A 12,606-nucleotide genomic window follows, 5' to 3' on the forward strand; every position below is an offset into this window, starting at 1 on the left:
GGGAGGTAAGAAGGAGAGCATTTTGAAAATAGAATTGAACATTCACCTGGAGTTATGCACTAGAACTAAGTGAGGATACAAAGGTCGTGACTGCGAGTTTTCCTTGGTGATCACTTTCAAGCAATACAGCCCACCATGGCATGGCCTATTCAGTCCCCTGGAGGGACTGACCCAGGTGGTGGCACTTCCGCAGGTTGGCAGTGTGTGGCTCTGATCACCCTCTTGGCATTAGGTCAGTAATTAAATCACAAAGCTTTGCAGGAGGCCCCAGAGGAGTCCATTTGTTTCTGTGAATGGTAATTTCTTCATGAGAAATGGCAGCAGCAAGGAAAGAGGTGAGTTTTCAAAGGCTTCAAGCAAGGTGAGGCCCAGAAAGGTTAGGTAGCTTGTGGCATCATTTACAAGGCACTTCCACAGCCACGCTCTCATTGACCCTCAGCATGAAGTCAATTTTGAGACAACTATTGACATGTTGTTATCCCTATTTTAAATGGAAAAAAAACAAAAAAAACCAAACCCAATCTATGTTCCAGTTATGAAGGAAACCTTTAATGTCCATTCTGATTTGAAGTGTTGGCTAGTCTATGGTGAGTAAGAGGTAGGAAGGAGACTTAAATCCAGGTTTTCTGATTCAGGTTCAGTGCTCATTCTGTAGTCTTTCTGAGAAAGGAACATTGGAACTACTTTGGGGGAAGATATCTCCAGGAATGGAGCATCTATTCAATACTGACAGAGCAGGAGCAACGCCATCTTGGACAAGCACCTCATTCTAAAGTTCACCTTAACCAAAAGCCGCTTAAATCCAAAGGGCTTCAGCCTGATGGCCAAGGTCAGCATGACCAGGAATCACAAATAACATCTCTGACTTGAAACATTTCAAACTCCTCCCTGACTAGAGATACGCTAGCCCCAAGATATCCTCCCTCTGGCCGGAAAGATGTCAGCCTCAAGATGACCTCCTCTCTGTCCAGAGACATTCCATCTCCACCATAAAACTTCTCCCTCACACAGAAATATTCCAAGCTTATAGTGAGCCCTCACCCTAAAATCAACATGTACTCTTAGTCTGTAAGAGAAAGCGCTCCTGAGTGAAATTGGCCAGAAGCCCCTCTCAGGTTTATTTTCTCTAAAACAAATGTCTTTAACTGTTAAGCCACATTTCATGTTTCTTTCCTCTTTCTTTCACTCTTACAAATACCACTGGTGCAAATTAAATATAACTCAAAGATGCCCTTTAAGAAGCAGTTCTACGCAAACTAGAATGGAAATGTTAAAGCAACCACACCAAAATTCAGTCCTGAGACCGAAGCAACTATTTTATATTAATGTCAGCACATGCCCAGTTTAGTACTTGCTCAGAAAATGTGTATGGCATGGATGAGTGGATGCATGGATGGATGGATAGCTCAGTCTACCACACGCAGAGTTTTCTGCTGGCAGCCCCAAGACAGAGTGCCACTGTGATCTACATTTTACAAGCACAGACTGAGGATCCTGCTGAGGTCTTGCTTGCTGTTGGAAGAGAAAATGCCCGGTTTGGGCCAGGCTGCCAGGAGCCCATGAAGTAATCCCTCATTTACCCAGCTGGATTTTGGAGCCTACTCTAGATGTTGATTGGTTACACATGGCTGGCCAAAGATTTGAATCTATTTGTTCAGCTTCTCTCATTTCCTCTTGTCCCTTGTTAGCCTAAGAAAGATATCCTCCATTGCCCAACATTGTCTTTGATAAAGAAGGAGGAGGGAGAGGGGGACAAAGTTAGGGGATGCTACTCATTTTTTCCTGGAAATATTTATACTAGCTACATACCCAGCACCTCAAAGCCAGAATCCACCTGGGCAAGAACTTGCCTTGTGAAAATGGCCCATATTCAATGTCTGATAGCCTTGTGTTAAGCTCTAATTTTTAAAATAACATACAGTTAATAATCATATTTTTGGTTTTCATATTTTAAGTAAGTGTAACATCTACGACCAGACCATAAAAACTGGAGTTAATAGGAGAGCTGAGAATCAGACTGTCCAGTGATACTTAAAATGTATTTCATGAAGCCCATTGAGGGGAAATGTCAAGGGCTGTGGAGCAGGTGGGTTCTGGGTCCCCACAAAGGCAGCTGTACTTGCATCATTTTATACACTGGGCTTCTATATAAGACTTTGTTTTAATTAAGGCTTCAGGCTCTAAAAAAGGTTTGAAGATGATTGGTCAAGTTCAAACACCCTCATTTTAGCCCCAGAGAAGTTAAAAAACCATATTTGTGCATCTCCAACTCTTTGGGGACATGTGTTTCAAGGTATCCATAATAATGGGACTGCATTTGACACTTTGGATTCCTTCACCTTCCTGAGCCAGAGAAGTTAGATAAATAACTTCTCATGGGTAAGATGAAGGTTATGACATCCTCTCTAATGAATGGATCAGAAGTAATGTGTATGAAAGTATCTCAATAGAGTAAGGAACCAAGAAGATTACTTCTTTTGAGAAATCTGTTCATGAGCTGAATGTGGCTGTGGCCTGGGAAACCTCACATGTGTTTCTTGTAGGTTCATGAAAGAGAAGGGAGCCATAGTGGCCTGCTATAAAATGTATGTAGGCTCACACAGGAGCTATCTATGTCTCCCGTTTTTTGTTGGGGAGCTCCTTTGCAGCTCTTTCTCTTTGTGTTGACCAGTGGGCAGTGGTCCATCTCTGCCTCTGACCAATCTGAGCTGGGAAAGGGAAATACTGAATTGATTTCTTAGAAAAATCGAGAGCTTGACAACCACAAGGTGGAGGCAGAAAGCACATTGGGCTGGTCAGTAATTTAGTATATCACATTTCAAGGAAAATCTTTGGGTCTTTGTTTATTCAATTTCTACATGGCAAAGGAGACAGATGAGATGTTTCTGGTGTCCCTTCCAGCAGAGATCTTCCATGCACAGCAGCAAGGTGTGGTAGCTAAGAGCATGGATTTTGGAGCCCGATGGCCTCCATTTCAATATTAACTGTGTGACTTTGGGAATATTACTTAGGTCTCTGTGCCTTGATTTCTCTATCCATATAATGGGAATGATAATGATAATAATAATAATAGTATTACATACATCATAGCATTGTTGTAAGAACTGAATGAGTTAACATATGTGTCATGCTTAGAATAGGGCCTAGTACATGGAAGTGCTAGATGATGGTTTGCAATGCTGTGCATTTTTATAAGCTGTTCAGGGCCATACTGATCATATTCTTTTTTCTTTCTTTTTTTTTTCTTTATCTTTTTTTTTTTTTTTTTTTTTGAGACAGAGCCTCGTTCTGCTACCCAGGCAGGCGTGCAGTGGCATACTCTCAGCTCACTACAACCTCTACCTCCCAGGTTCAAGCGATTTTTCTGCCTCAGCTTCCTGAGTAATCTGGGATTACAGGTACATGCCACTATGCCTGGCTATTTTTTTTTGTATTTTTAGTAGAGATGGGGTTTCACCATGTTGGCCAGGCTACTCTCGAACTCCTGACCTCAGGTGATCTGCCAACCTTGGCCTCCCAAAGTGCTGGGATTATAGGCATGAGCCACTGTACCCAGCACACTTATCCTTTTCAAATATCTTTCAAGAAGCTAGTCTTGCCCATTCTGATGTATGTTTTTCTGTAGGCACCTCTGAACCTGAGGGGTCCCAGTGAGTGTCCTGTGTGATCCCATTGCTCTGGATTGTCTGCCCAAGAAAGGTTTTTGTGAATGGGCTAAGGGTTCCTTGGTAGCCCAGGCATGGGTGTCTCTGGGGGCTGATGTCCCTCTTGTCTGTGCTCAGTGTGCAGACTGCTCTTTCACTGGTCTTTCAGGGAAAAACCTATTCCAAGCCATTCACAGCTACTTTCTTTTGGAAATAATAGGGTAATAGCCCAAAGCCATAAAAGAAGGTGCAGCATTTATCAATTGATTGATTAACCAGTCAGTCAACATGTATTTGTGCGGTGTTTTCTATGTGTTTAGCACAATGCTAGCTGCTCCCTGGAGAAACAAAAGAAATATAAGACAAGGTCTTGAACACCAAGTTAGGATCCCAAAATGATTAAATGGGAAATGATTATAAAACAGCTACTAAATTTAGATGTAGAGAAGAAAGTCTTCCAAGGAGAATTTCTGTAGCTGCAAATGACATTTCCTGGCCCCAGGAAATGAGTGAGGTGGTCCAGTCTAGGCCCCTTATTCTATTATTTTCTGATGTGGGAGGCAATAAGAAATTACCTATGTCACCTGCAAGTGCCACCAGGAAAGGAATAATATTGAGGAGATTTATCTGGCAACATGTGAAAGATGGAATGGCATTAGGGAGACCAGTTGGCTGCTGCCAAAGTTGAAGTCTGCATATATGAAGAATAAGACACATAGCTGAGAAATGAAGTCAGAAGGGTATATTCAGGAGGCAGAAACAGTAGGATTGGATTAGTCTGTTCTCATGTTGCTATAAATACCTGAGACTGGGTTTATATAAAGAACATAGGTTTAATTGGCTCATGGTTCCACAGGCTGTACAGGAAGCATGGCTGAGGAGGCCTCAGGAAACTTATAATCATGGCAGAAGGCAAAAGGGAAGCAGGCCTATCCTACATGGCTGGAGCAGGAGGAAGGGAGCAACGAAGAAGGTGCTGCACACTTTTAAACATCCAGATCTCGTGAGAACTCACTCACTATCATGAGAATAGCAAGGGGGAACTCCTCCCCCATGATCCAATTACATCCCACTAGACCCCTCCTCTAACACTGAGGATTACAATCCAACATGAAATTTGGTGGGGAGGGGAGGACACAAATCTAAACCATATCAAGTATCTAGACAGTGACAGACAGAATACAGGCAAAAGCAAGTCTAGAAGTGAAGGTTCTGGACATTTGGGTATAGCGGTAAGAGGAGCAGGAAGAATCAAAGGTGGTTCTAAGGTTTTCGGTAAATAAATGCAACCTCAGCCTCTTCTACAAAGGCAGTAGAGTGTAGTGGACAGAAACACTGGCTTTGTCATCAGATCAACTTGGGACGGTGTTTGACTCTACCTTTCACTAATGGAATAACCTTGGCAAGTTTTGAAGCTTCCGTGAGCTTCGGTTTTCCCATCCGTAAAATGAGGATACTAGTCCCTGCTTTACAGCATTATTGTAAAGCTTGCATGTGGTGACCCACATAAAGGCATTGACACTTGCCTTTGCACATGGCGAGTGCCCTGGCCGTGTTAGCTTTTTGCTATTAGTCCATATCAACTGAGAAGAGGTGAGCACCTACCTGGTGTCACACACTGTATTAAGTGTAAGGATGTGGAGAGGATTAGGAATGGCCTGCATCCTGATGACACCCACAGAGAGATATTATCTCCTCTGCAGGGAGAATTGTCCCATGTCTCCCTCGAGGCTTCTCCTGTTGAACTAAAATGGCACCTCTCTGCAGTGGGCCCAGGAAGAGCTGTGGAGTTACACAGTTGTGTTTCCCCTTGTGCTCTGTCTGTGCCTCATTGTGAAGGGACCAAGTTCTTATCAGAAAAATAGACCGGGCATCCTATCTACAGTCCTGGCCAGTTTTGTCACCAGCCCTGTTCACCTCCTTCAAAGATACCACTTTTAGCCTTTTATCCCCTCTCCTTCTGGCTTAACCAAAGCAATGGCCCCAGAAAACATAAACATTTGTCTACATTGAATAGGCATTGAGTATGCCTTTAAAGTAACCTCTTCCCTTTAAATATGAGTATAATTTTAGGATGATTCTTATGTCTACAACATCTCTATGCCTACTGATATGCACCTGAATTTGTCTGCTATGGGAAGCAAATTTGGAAGTTCTAAGCAAACACTGAGATCACCTTGTTCTTCACTATTGTCTACCTTACACATCCATACCAATCTCTCCACATCCCTTGGTGGCCACAGGTGGTCTGATCCAGAGAAGAAATGCAGAGAACATTTGCCTCCTCATGAAGACCATCTGTACTTGGACCTAGAGCCCCTGAAAGAAGGAAGCTGGACCATGAGAACTTCCCTAGGTATCTGGGCCCAGCCACTTTCTCTAGGGAATCAGAGGCAGCCTCATCTTCTCCTTCCTCTAAGACAGAGCCCTGACAGTGGAAACTTTCTGGCTCATTAGAGAGAGTTTAGGGAGGTCAACTCTATTGGCCTCATAAAGGCAGAAAGGCAGACAAGGTCTGCTTGTTTGCTTTTCTATCTTTAAAAGAAGCAAGGTCCCTGGAGCAGACTCACTGTGAATGCAACACAGGCTACGGGGGATGAATGTTTTTAGGTGAAAGGGAATTGCAGGGTAAGGGAGAAAACATCTATAGGTTGAGATCCTTGATTTTAACATGAAAAGAATTTTTTTCAGATCAAGAAATTTTTTGCAGGAGTATTTGTGCTGGGCCTGATATCTGGGATTTTGTAGTTTCTTAGTCACTTTTCCTAGTAATGATCAAATGAGAACATTCTGGGAATTGATACCTTCTCCCTGTCACATTCTTGTTAACTGGTTCCATTTCAACAGATGGCCTCTTTTGTATGGTACATAGATCCTTGACATCTGTGAGGACTGATGATGTCCAGAGACATTCACAAATCTTCAAGTTCACGAGTGCGGAAACATTTGTACAAGCTTCTGGCTTGCTCCCAAACCACACGTTTCTCATTCATTGCCTCATAACATAGGTTAGCCACCTTTTCAACTTGAACTGTGGTTCAATCCATCACATTACAGTGATTTTTCTTTTTCCTCACACATAAACCAGTTTTGATTAGGCAACGAAAACAAAATACACTATAAATGTTTCTGCAAGACCAGCAATAAATGAAGAGCTGCAGGGGCAAAAGAAGCTGGGTTGGGGGATGGAGGTCAGTAGGTCTTCCTCCCTAAGAAAATCCCTTTCACACACCACTTCCGAGAGGCACAAAGCTCAAATCCAGGCCTGTAGATGGGACAGATGACCATGGGATATGGGCCTCATAGGTATTCATGAATAGTTTAAATTGAGAATTTAGGTCTGGGAGTGCCTCAGCCTTCCTCTGGGTCCACACTTTATTCTTGGGTCCCTGATCCTTTCCCTCCTCCCACCCTCCACTCTCCACCCTCCAGTAGGCCCCCGTATCTATTGTTCCTTTCTATGTGTCTACGTGTTCTAAAGGTAGATGCAATTTTATACTAGCTCTTTGAAAATTGATTATCTGGGATATGGATCACTTGGTATTATTCAGAACCAGCCCCTAAAACACTCTAGACTTTTCTTTTTCCTTTTTTTTTGAGATGGAGTCTTGCTCTATTGCACACGCTGAAGTGCAGTGGTGTGATCTCGGATCACTGCAAACTCCACTTCTGTGTCAAGTGATTCTCCTGCCTCAGTCTCCTGAGTAGCTGGGATTACAGGCATGTGCCACCGTGCCTGGCTAATTTTCATATTTTTAGCAGAGACAGGGTTTTGCCCTGTTGGCCAGGCTGGTCTCGAACTCCTGACCTCAAATGATTCACCCGCCTCAGTCTCCCAAAGTGCTGGGATTACAGGTGTGAGCCACCATACCCAGTCCACTCTACACTTTTTTTTGTAAGTGTGCACATTCCCGGCTAAACATGGTTGCAGCTTATTGACACATCTAACACAATAGGCATCAAGTAGAGTGGAGAAAGCCAGATTCAGATACCTTCACTGCAGTTCTTCAGGGCAAAGAAGTCCACTGCAGACAAGCTGCGGTTTCCACTGGAGACATATTCCAGGGCCACTCGAAACGGGCTGTCTGGGCGCCCAATTCTTCCCTGGAGCACTGTCCAACTGGTGCCATCGGAAAGCAGAGGAGAAAAGCACAGAGAAACTGTGATGAGAATTAGGCCTAACATGCAGACAGGGTTATGCCCTTGCAGGGACTTTGGGGCTCACATTCTTCATGGGCACCAAGAGATGGGACTCTAAGTGATGCTGAGGACAGTGACTCTGACAGCAACATGCAAATACCTATTTTCTTTTTGTCCAGCAAACTTAGAGATCCAATTCGCAAACTCGCTCTTGCCAAGGGGATTTCTTTTGTCATATTCTGTTTAAGGCAAATGCAGTTCTTTGGACTATTTCAGTAGCTAGTATTACAAGAAAGAATTTACATACTTGAGAAAACCTGCCAGCGGAGTCAAGGAAATGTCTTCAAAACATTTATCAGTCTATTCATAATTATCTCTAGAAAGAATGATGGGTTTTCAGAATTTTATCTGATAGAAAGTCTCGGAACCCTCAGGTTTGTTCTATAGTTACTTAAGAGGGAAGCTAGCAAGAGCTATTTATTTACTGCAGGAAAATTAAAGTGCACCGAAGCATGTATTTTGGGGTAAAAGGCACCTAAGATTGACGTGGACTTTGTAAAAAGTGCAAACAGAAAAAGATGGAAGTGGGCAAAATGGTGAGCTCTGCATCCACCTATAATCAAGGATACCGACACTGTCAGAGAATAGAGAGTAAATTAAAGGAACGTTTTTACACCTTGCTCATGCTATTAACCTCTTGAAATAGCCTCCTGTCACTGATTGGACATTCACATTTACTTTCCAATGTTGATTCATAAATGTCTCTCTGTGTGTGTGTGTGTGTGTGTGTGTGTGTGTGTGAGAGAGAGAGAGAGAGAGTGTGTGTGTGCGTGTGTGTGTATGTGTGTGTGTGTTTATTTATTTGCTTATTTTGAGTGGTTTGTGTGAAAAATAAAAATTACCTAGATTATTTCATATTTTCTTCCCTTAAAAACAATTTTATTGAGGCATCATTGACGTATAATAAATTACATGTACAAAAAGCGTATGACTTGATGCATTCAAGCATACAAATGGATAGGTTTGTACTTACATATACAACTATGAAATCATCACAATATTTTACATTTTTTACCACTAGTTTGGGCTTTGATGTGGCAGTGCAAGTAGTAAAGGATTAAGGGAAAAATCAGCTTTCCATTAGAAAATTTTTAAAAACATTTCTACCCCCTAAATATAAAGTGATGCTCACTGTAAAAAACAAAAAGCATTGAAAATCCAATAACTCAGAAAGGCTGAGAAAGGAAAGAAAAAGCCACCTAGAATACCACTGTCCAGCAGTAACCATAGTCACTGCCTAAGTCAACAACCTGTCAGTTTTTTTTTTTTTTTTGTCTTGAGACAGGGTCTTGCTCTGTTGTCCAGGCTGGAGTGCAGTGGGTGACCACAGCTCACTGCAGGCTTGACCTCCTCAGGTTTAGCCTCCTGAAGTGCTGGGACCACAGGTGCAAGCCACCACACCTGGCTAATTTTTGTACTTTTTTGTAGAGACGGGTCTCACTGTTACCCAGGCTGATCTCCAGTTCCTGGGTTCAAGCCATCCACCTGCCTCAGCCTCCCAAAGTGCTGAGATTCTAGGTGTGAGCCACTGCATCTGGCCCTACCTGTCCAATGTAATCCATTTTAATTTACATGAATGAGACCGTACTACATATACTCTGTGGTTGCGCTTGCTCACTTGATGGCATGACACAAGACAATAGAGATTACATTATCATTTTAATGCTTGCATTTTTAATGATTTGTACATGGCTTCTGATTTTTTCCTTATCATGATCATGCTGAAGCCAATCTGTGCACTTATCCAAATATGGCCTAAGGACAAATTCCTAGAACTAGAGTCAAAGTACACACACACTTAGGCATACTGTCAATCCTCCCACAGTCGTTCAGAGGGGCCATTTCCGCAAACCAGTGTTTGCTAACACTGGTTCCCACAAAATCTTTCCTGCCTTTGCTAACTTTTGGCGATGAAGGCATCGCCTGCAACAATCCACCATCTCTTTCAACGTGGTTCTCCCAGATGGTAGTTTTGAGTCTCTGGTCTCTGGCATGCAGTGGGTGTCTGCCGAATGAAGGAGGCAGTCGTCTTCCCTATCTCTGCTCTCTGTAGTTAATTCAGATCACTGGAGCCAATTCTTCAGCCATTTAATAAAAGTGTATTGAGTTTCCCCACAATAGATGCTGTAGAAGGGATTATTGCTGCTGTAAAGTTTGTTCTCTGTTACTGTACCCAGCAGGATTTCCATCCACAATAAAACTGGTGCAATTGAAGGAAAAGGAAGCCTTTCGGTTTAAATGAGGGACTGTCAAAGAAAGCAATATTTGAAAAGAATATTTAAAGAAGGGTTCTTAAGGAAACAAACAAAAAGACAAAAAGAGCGGAATTTGTCTTGTTCTTCTGAAAAATAAACGGCCTATTTTTGAGGAAAGATGGTGGTGAAAGGCAAGAGTATTCATATTGTGCCAAAATCATAGCTCTCTGCTCTGAGGAATGATGGATTTTAATTCCAGGTATACAGTGGCCCTTGACAATGATTTCCATTTCTATATTGGCACTAGCCTTCTGGATAAATGTGTCAAGAGCTTTAGGAATTAGTTTCTGAGTTACCGATGCAATAACTTTTGTCTGAAATTCTCTGGCCTCCCATAGTTTACTGCTGCAACTTTAATAATTTCAGAGAAGTTGCCAAACACGTATTTTATATCCAGGGAAGTTGGGAGTAGAAAAGGGCAAGCTTATACCTAGGGTCAGATTTGTTTAAGAGACAGCCAAAAACCCAGTGAAAAACAATCTAAACTCTCTTCTTGGTCTGCCTCCATTTTCTTTGCTTATACCTGAGCGGTCATGGAATTAGCTTATTAGGGTCCTGCTTTCATTCCTTTGGCTGATGGCAACTCTACTTAGGCCTGCAGAGGGGAAGGTTGTGTTCTGACCTAGAGCCTCCTGGAAACAAATGTGCAGCTGGTTCCACGTGCTGGGGATTTGTGACTGCCTTATCACTGGTGCTTCCATCAATCAATTTGACAGTGTGGGGTGTCCATCTGGACTTTAGGAAGCCAGAGGACTGTATGGACAGCTTGTCACAATCCATTATCTTCCCCGTGTCTCTCTGGAGCTCTCCAGTTCCAGTTCTGGCTCTGCCCCTCATTTGCCTGATGACTTTGAATAAGGCATTTTTCTCCAAATGCCTGAAATTTTGGATATTTTCTGATCAACTATATTCGGCCTCCAACTTTGCATGAATTTTTTGAGAAAAACATTGACCACCCATTTTTGCAGAGTGCCTATAGCATAATGAGTATGTTAGTGTCCATCAAAAAAGGCAGGAGGGTTGGCTTGTGAATATCAAGGTCCATTTCTGATCTACAGGCTAGAAGTAATATGTAGAAAGGCCACTGAATTGGGAACTCAGTTCTGGACTCTGGCTGTGGATTTGCATGGGCTTCGGCAAGTCCCTGCACCTCTTTGGGTTTTAGTTTCCTTGTTAGCAAAATGCAGGCATTGAATTAAAAGTTCCCTAAGGGCCCTTATTGATCTGATATCTGTACTTCTGTAGCAGATTGCAGGAATCCTAGTAACAAAACATTTTACCAAAGCCCTGAAAGATGGAATTGACAAATAACATCCCACAGAGGTAGGAGAAGAATGATTAATCACACAATTGCAGATTTATTTCTGCAAAGAGACTGAGTTTCATCCTCCTTGGAGAAGTGGAGACTTGTTCAAGGTCACACATTGAGTTACCTGCAGACTTAAGGTTAAAATAAAGCATATTATTGTGCCAAGACTGCAAGAACAAGAGACAATGCAATCTACGGACCAGTCTGTACAATCAATTGCATTTATTTCCCTAAAGTCGCAGAGATAGAGAAGAATATGTCTACTTAGCATTGCTGGAGGGATCATCAATTTGGGTTTTGAGGATAGACACACCAGCCAGATAGTGAAACACACTGTCGGAAAAATCTACAAAAAAATCACAAGAAGTTCTGACATGGAAATAAAAAGAATTTCTAAGGCTCCCACGGCTCCCTACCAGCAAAGCTCTCTATGTTTAAAGAAAACTGTCTGGCACATCTGATACAAGGCAAGCTGCTGATGAGATTGAAATGTTGGCAGCTGTGACTCAAGAGGGCAAAGGCACCAAGTTATTTTAAGCCCAGAATGAAGGGACACTTTATGACAGCACGTGAGGACCATGAGTGGCAGCTGACAAGACAGGGAACATGTCATACTTTGCTTCTGCGCAATATCCCAATGGGCATCATGTTGACATAGGGCTGGCTCACATAAGTGAACCCTCAAGCCTACAGGTTTTTCAAAGGAATGCTGTTCTGAGATGGTTTTAGCTGCTGCCATGTAGAGAGGCAAGGCCTAGAGTCAGCTCTCAGCTCTACCATCTGCTAGCTATGACCTTTGGCAAATGATTTAACTCCTCTGAGCTACAGTTTCCCTATTTTTAAGATGAAGGTCTTAATGCCTAACTTAAGAATTTTTGAGGAGGATGTATGGAAAGTAACAGTCCTTAGCACATAGTAGGAGCTCGTATGTGGACTATTCCTATGGAAAATCACTGCTTTCTTCATGGAATGACACCGGTCCTTGAAAATATCTGCACCTCAATTCATTTGTGAGAGTCATAGGAGAAAGGAATATAGTAAAAGGGTGAGAAAGGTATTTGCAATTCATGAATAGCAGCCGTCACAGAAAAAGGAGGTTAAATGCATCTTTATATGTTAAATACAGCCCCAAGAAGTTAGGTTAGAACATCCCTACAAGATGTATTAGGATTTGACTATGATAGCAGATCACCCTTCC

The 12,606-nt window shown here is 42.5% G+C and overlaps 1 protein-coding gene across 1 annotated transcript in view; it reads right to left on the bottom strand.

Annotated features, from left to right (window-relative positions):
• The window catches only part of ALK (ALK receptor tyrosine kinase), a 756,557-nt gene that overhangs the window by 201,701 nt on the left and 542,250 nt on the right, over positions 1-12,606 (bottom strand). The window contains exon 5 of the mRNA XM_032239194.1: positions 7,637-7,764. Within this exon, the coding sequence (XP_032095085.1) occupies positions 7,637-7,764 (128 nt within the window). The remainder of the gene's footprint in view (positions 1-7,636; positions 7,765-12,606) is intronic.

The sequence above is a fragment of the Sapajus apella genome, unplaced genomic scaffold, assembly GCF_009761245.1.
Source record: "Sapajus apella isolate SASKATOON/1434 unplaced genomic scaffold, GSC_monkey_1.0 scaffold44, whole genome shotgun sequence".
NCBI lineage: Eukaryota > Metazoa > Chordata > Mammalia > Primates > Cebidae > Sapajus > Sapajus apella.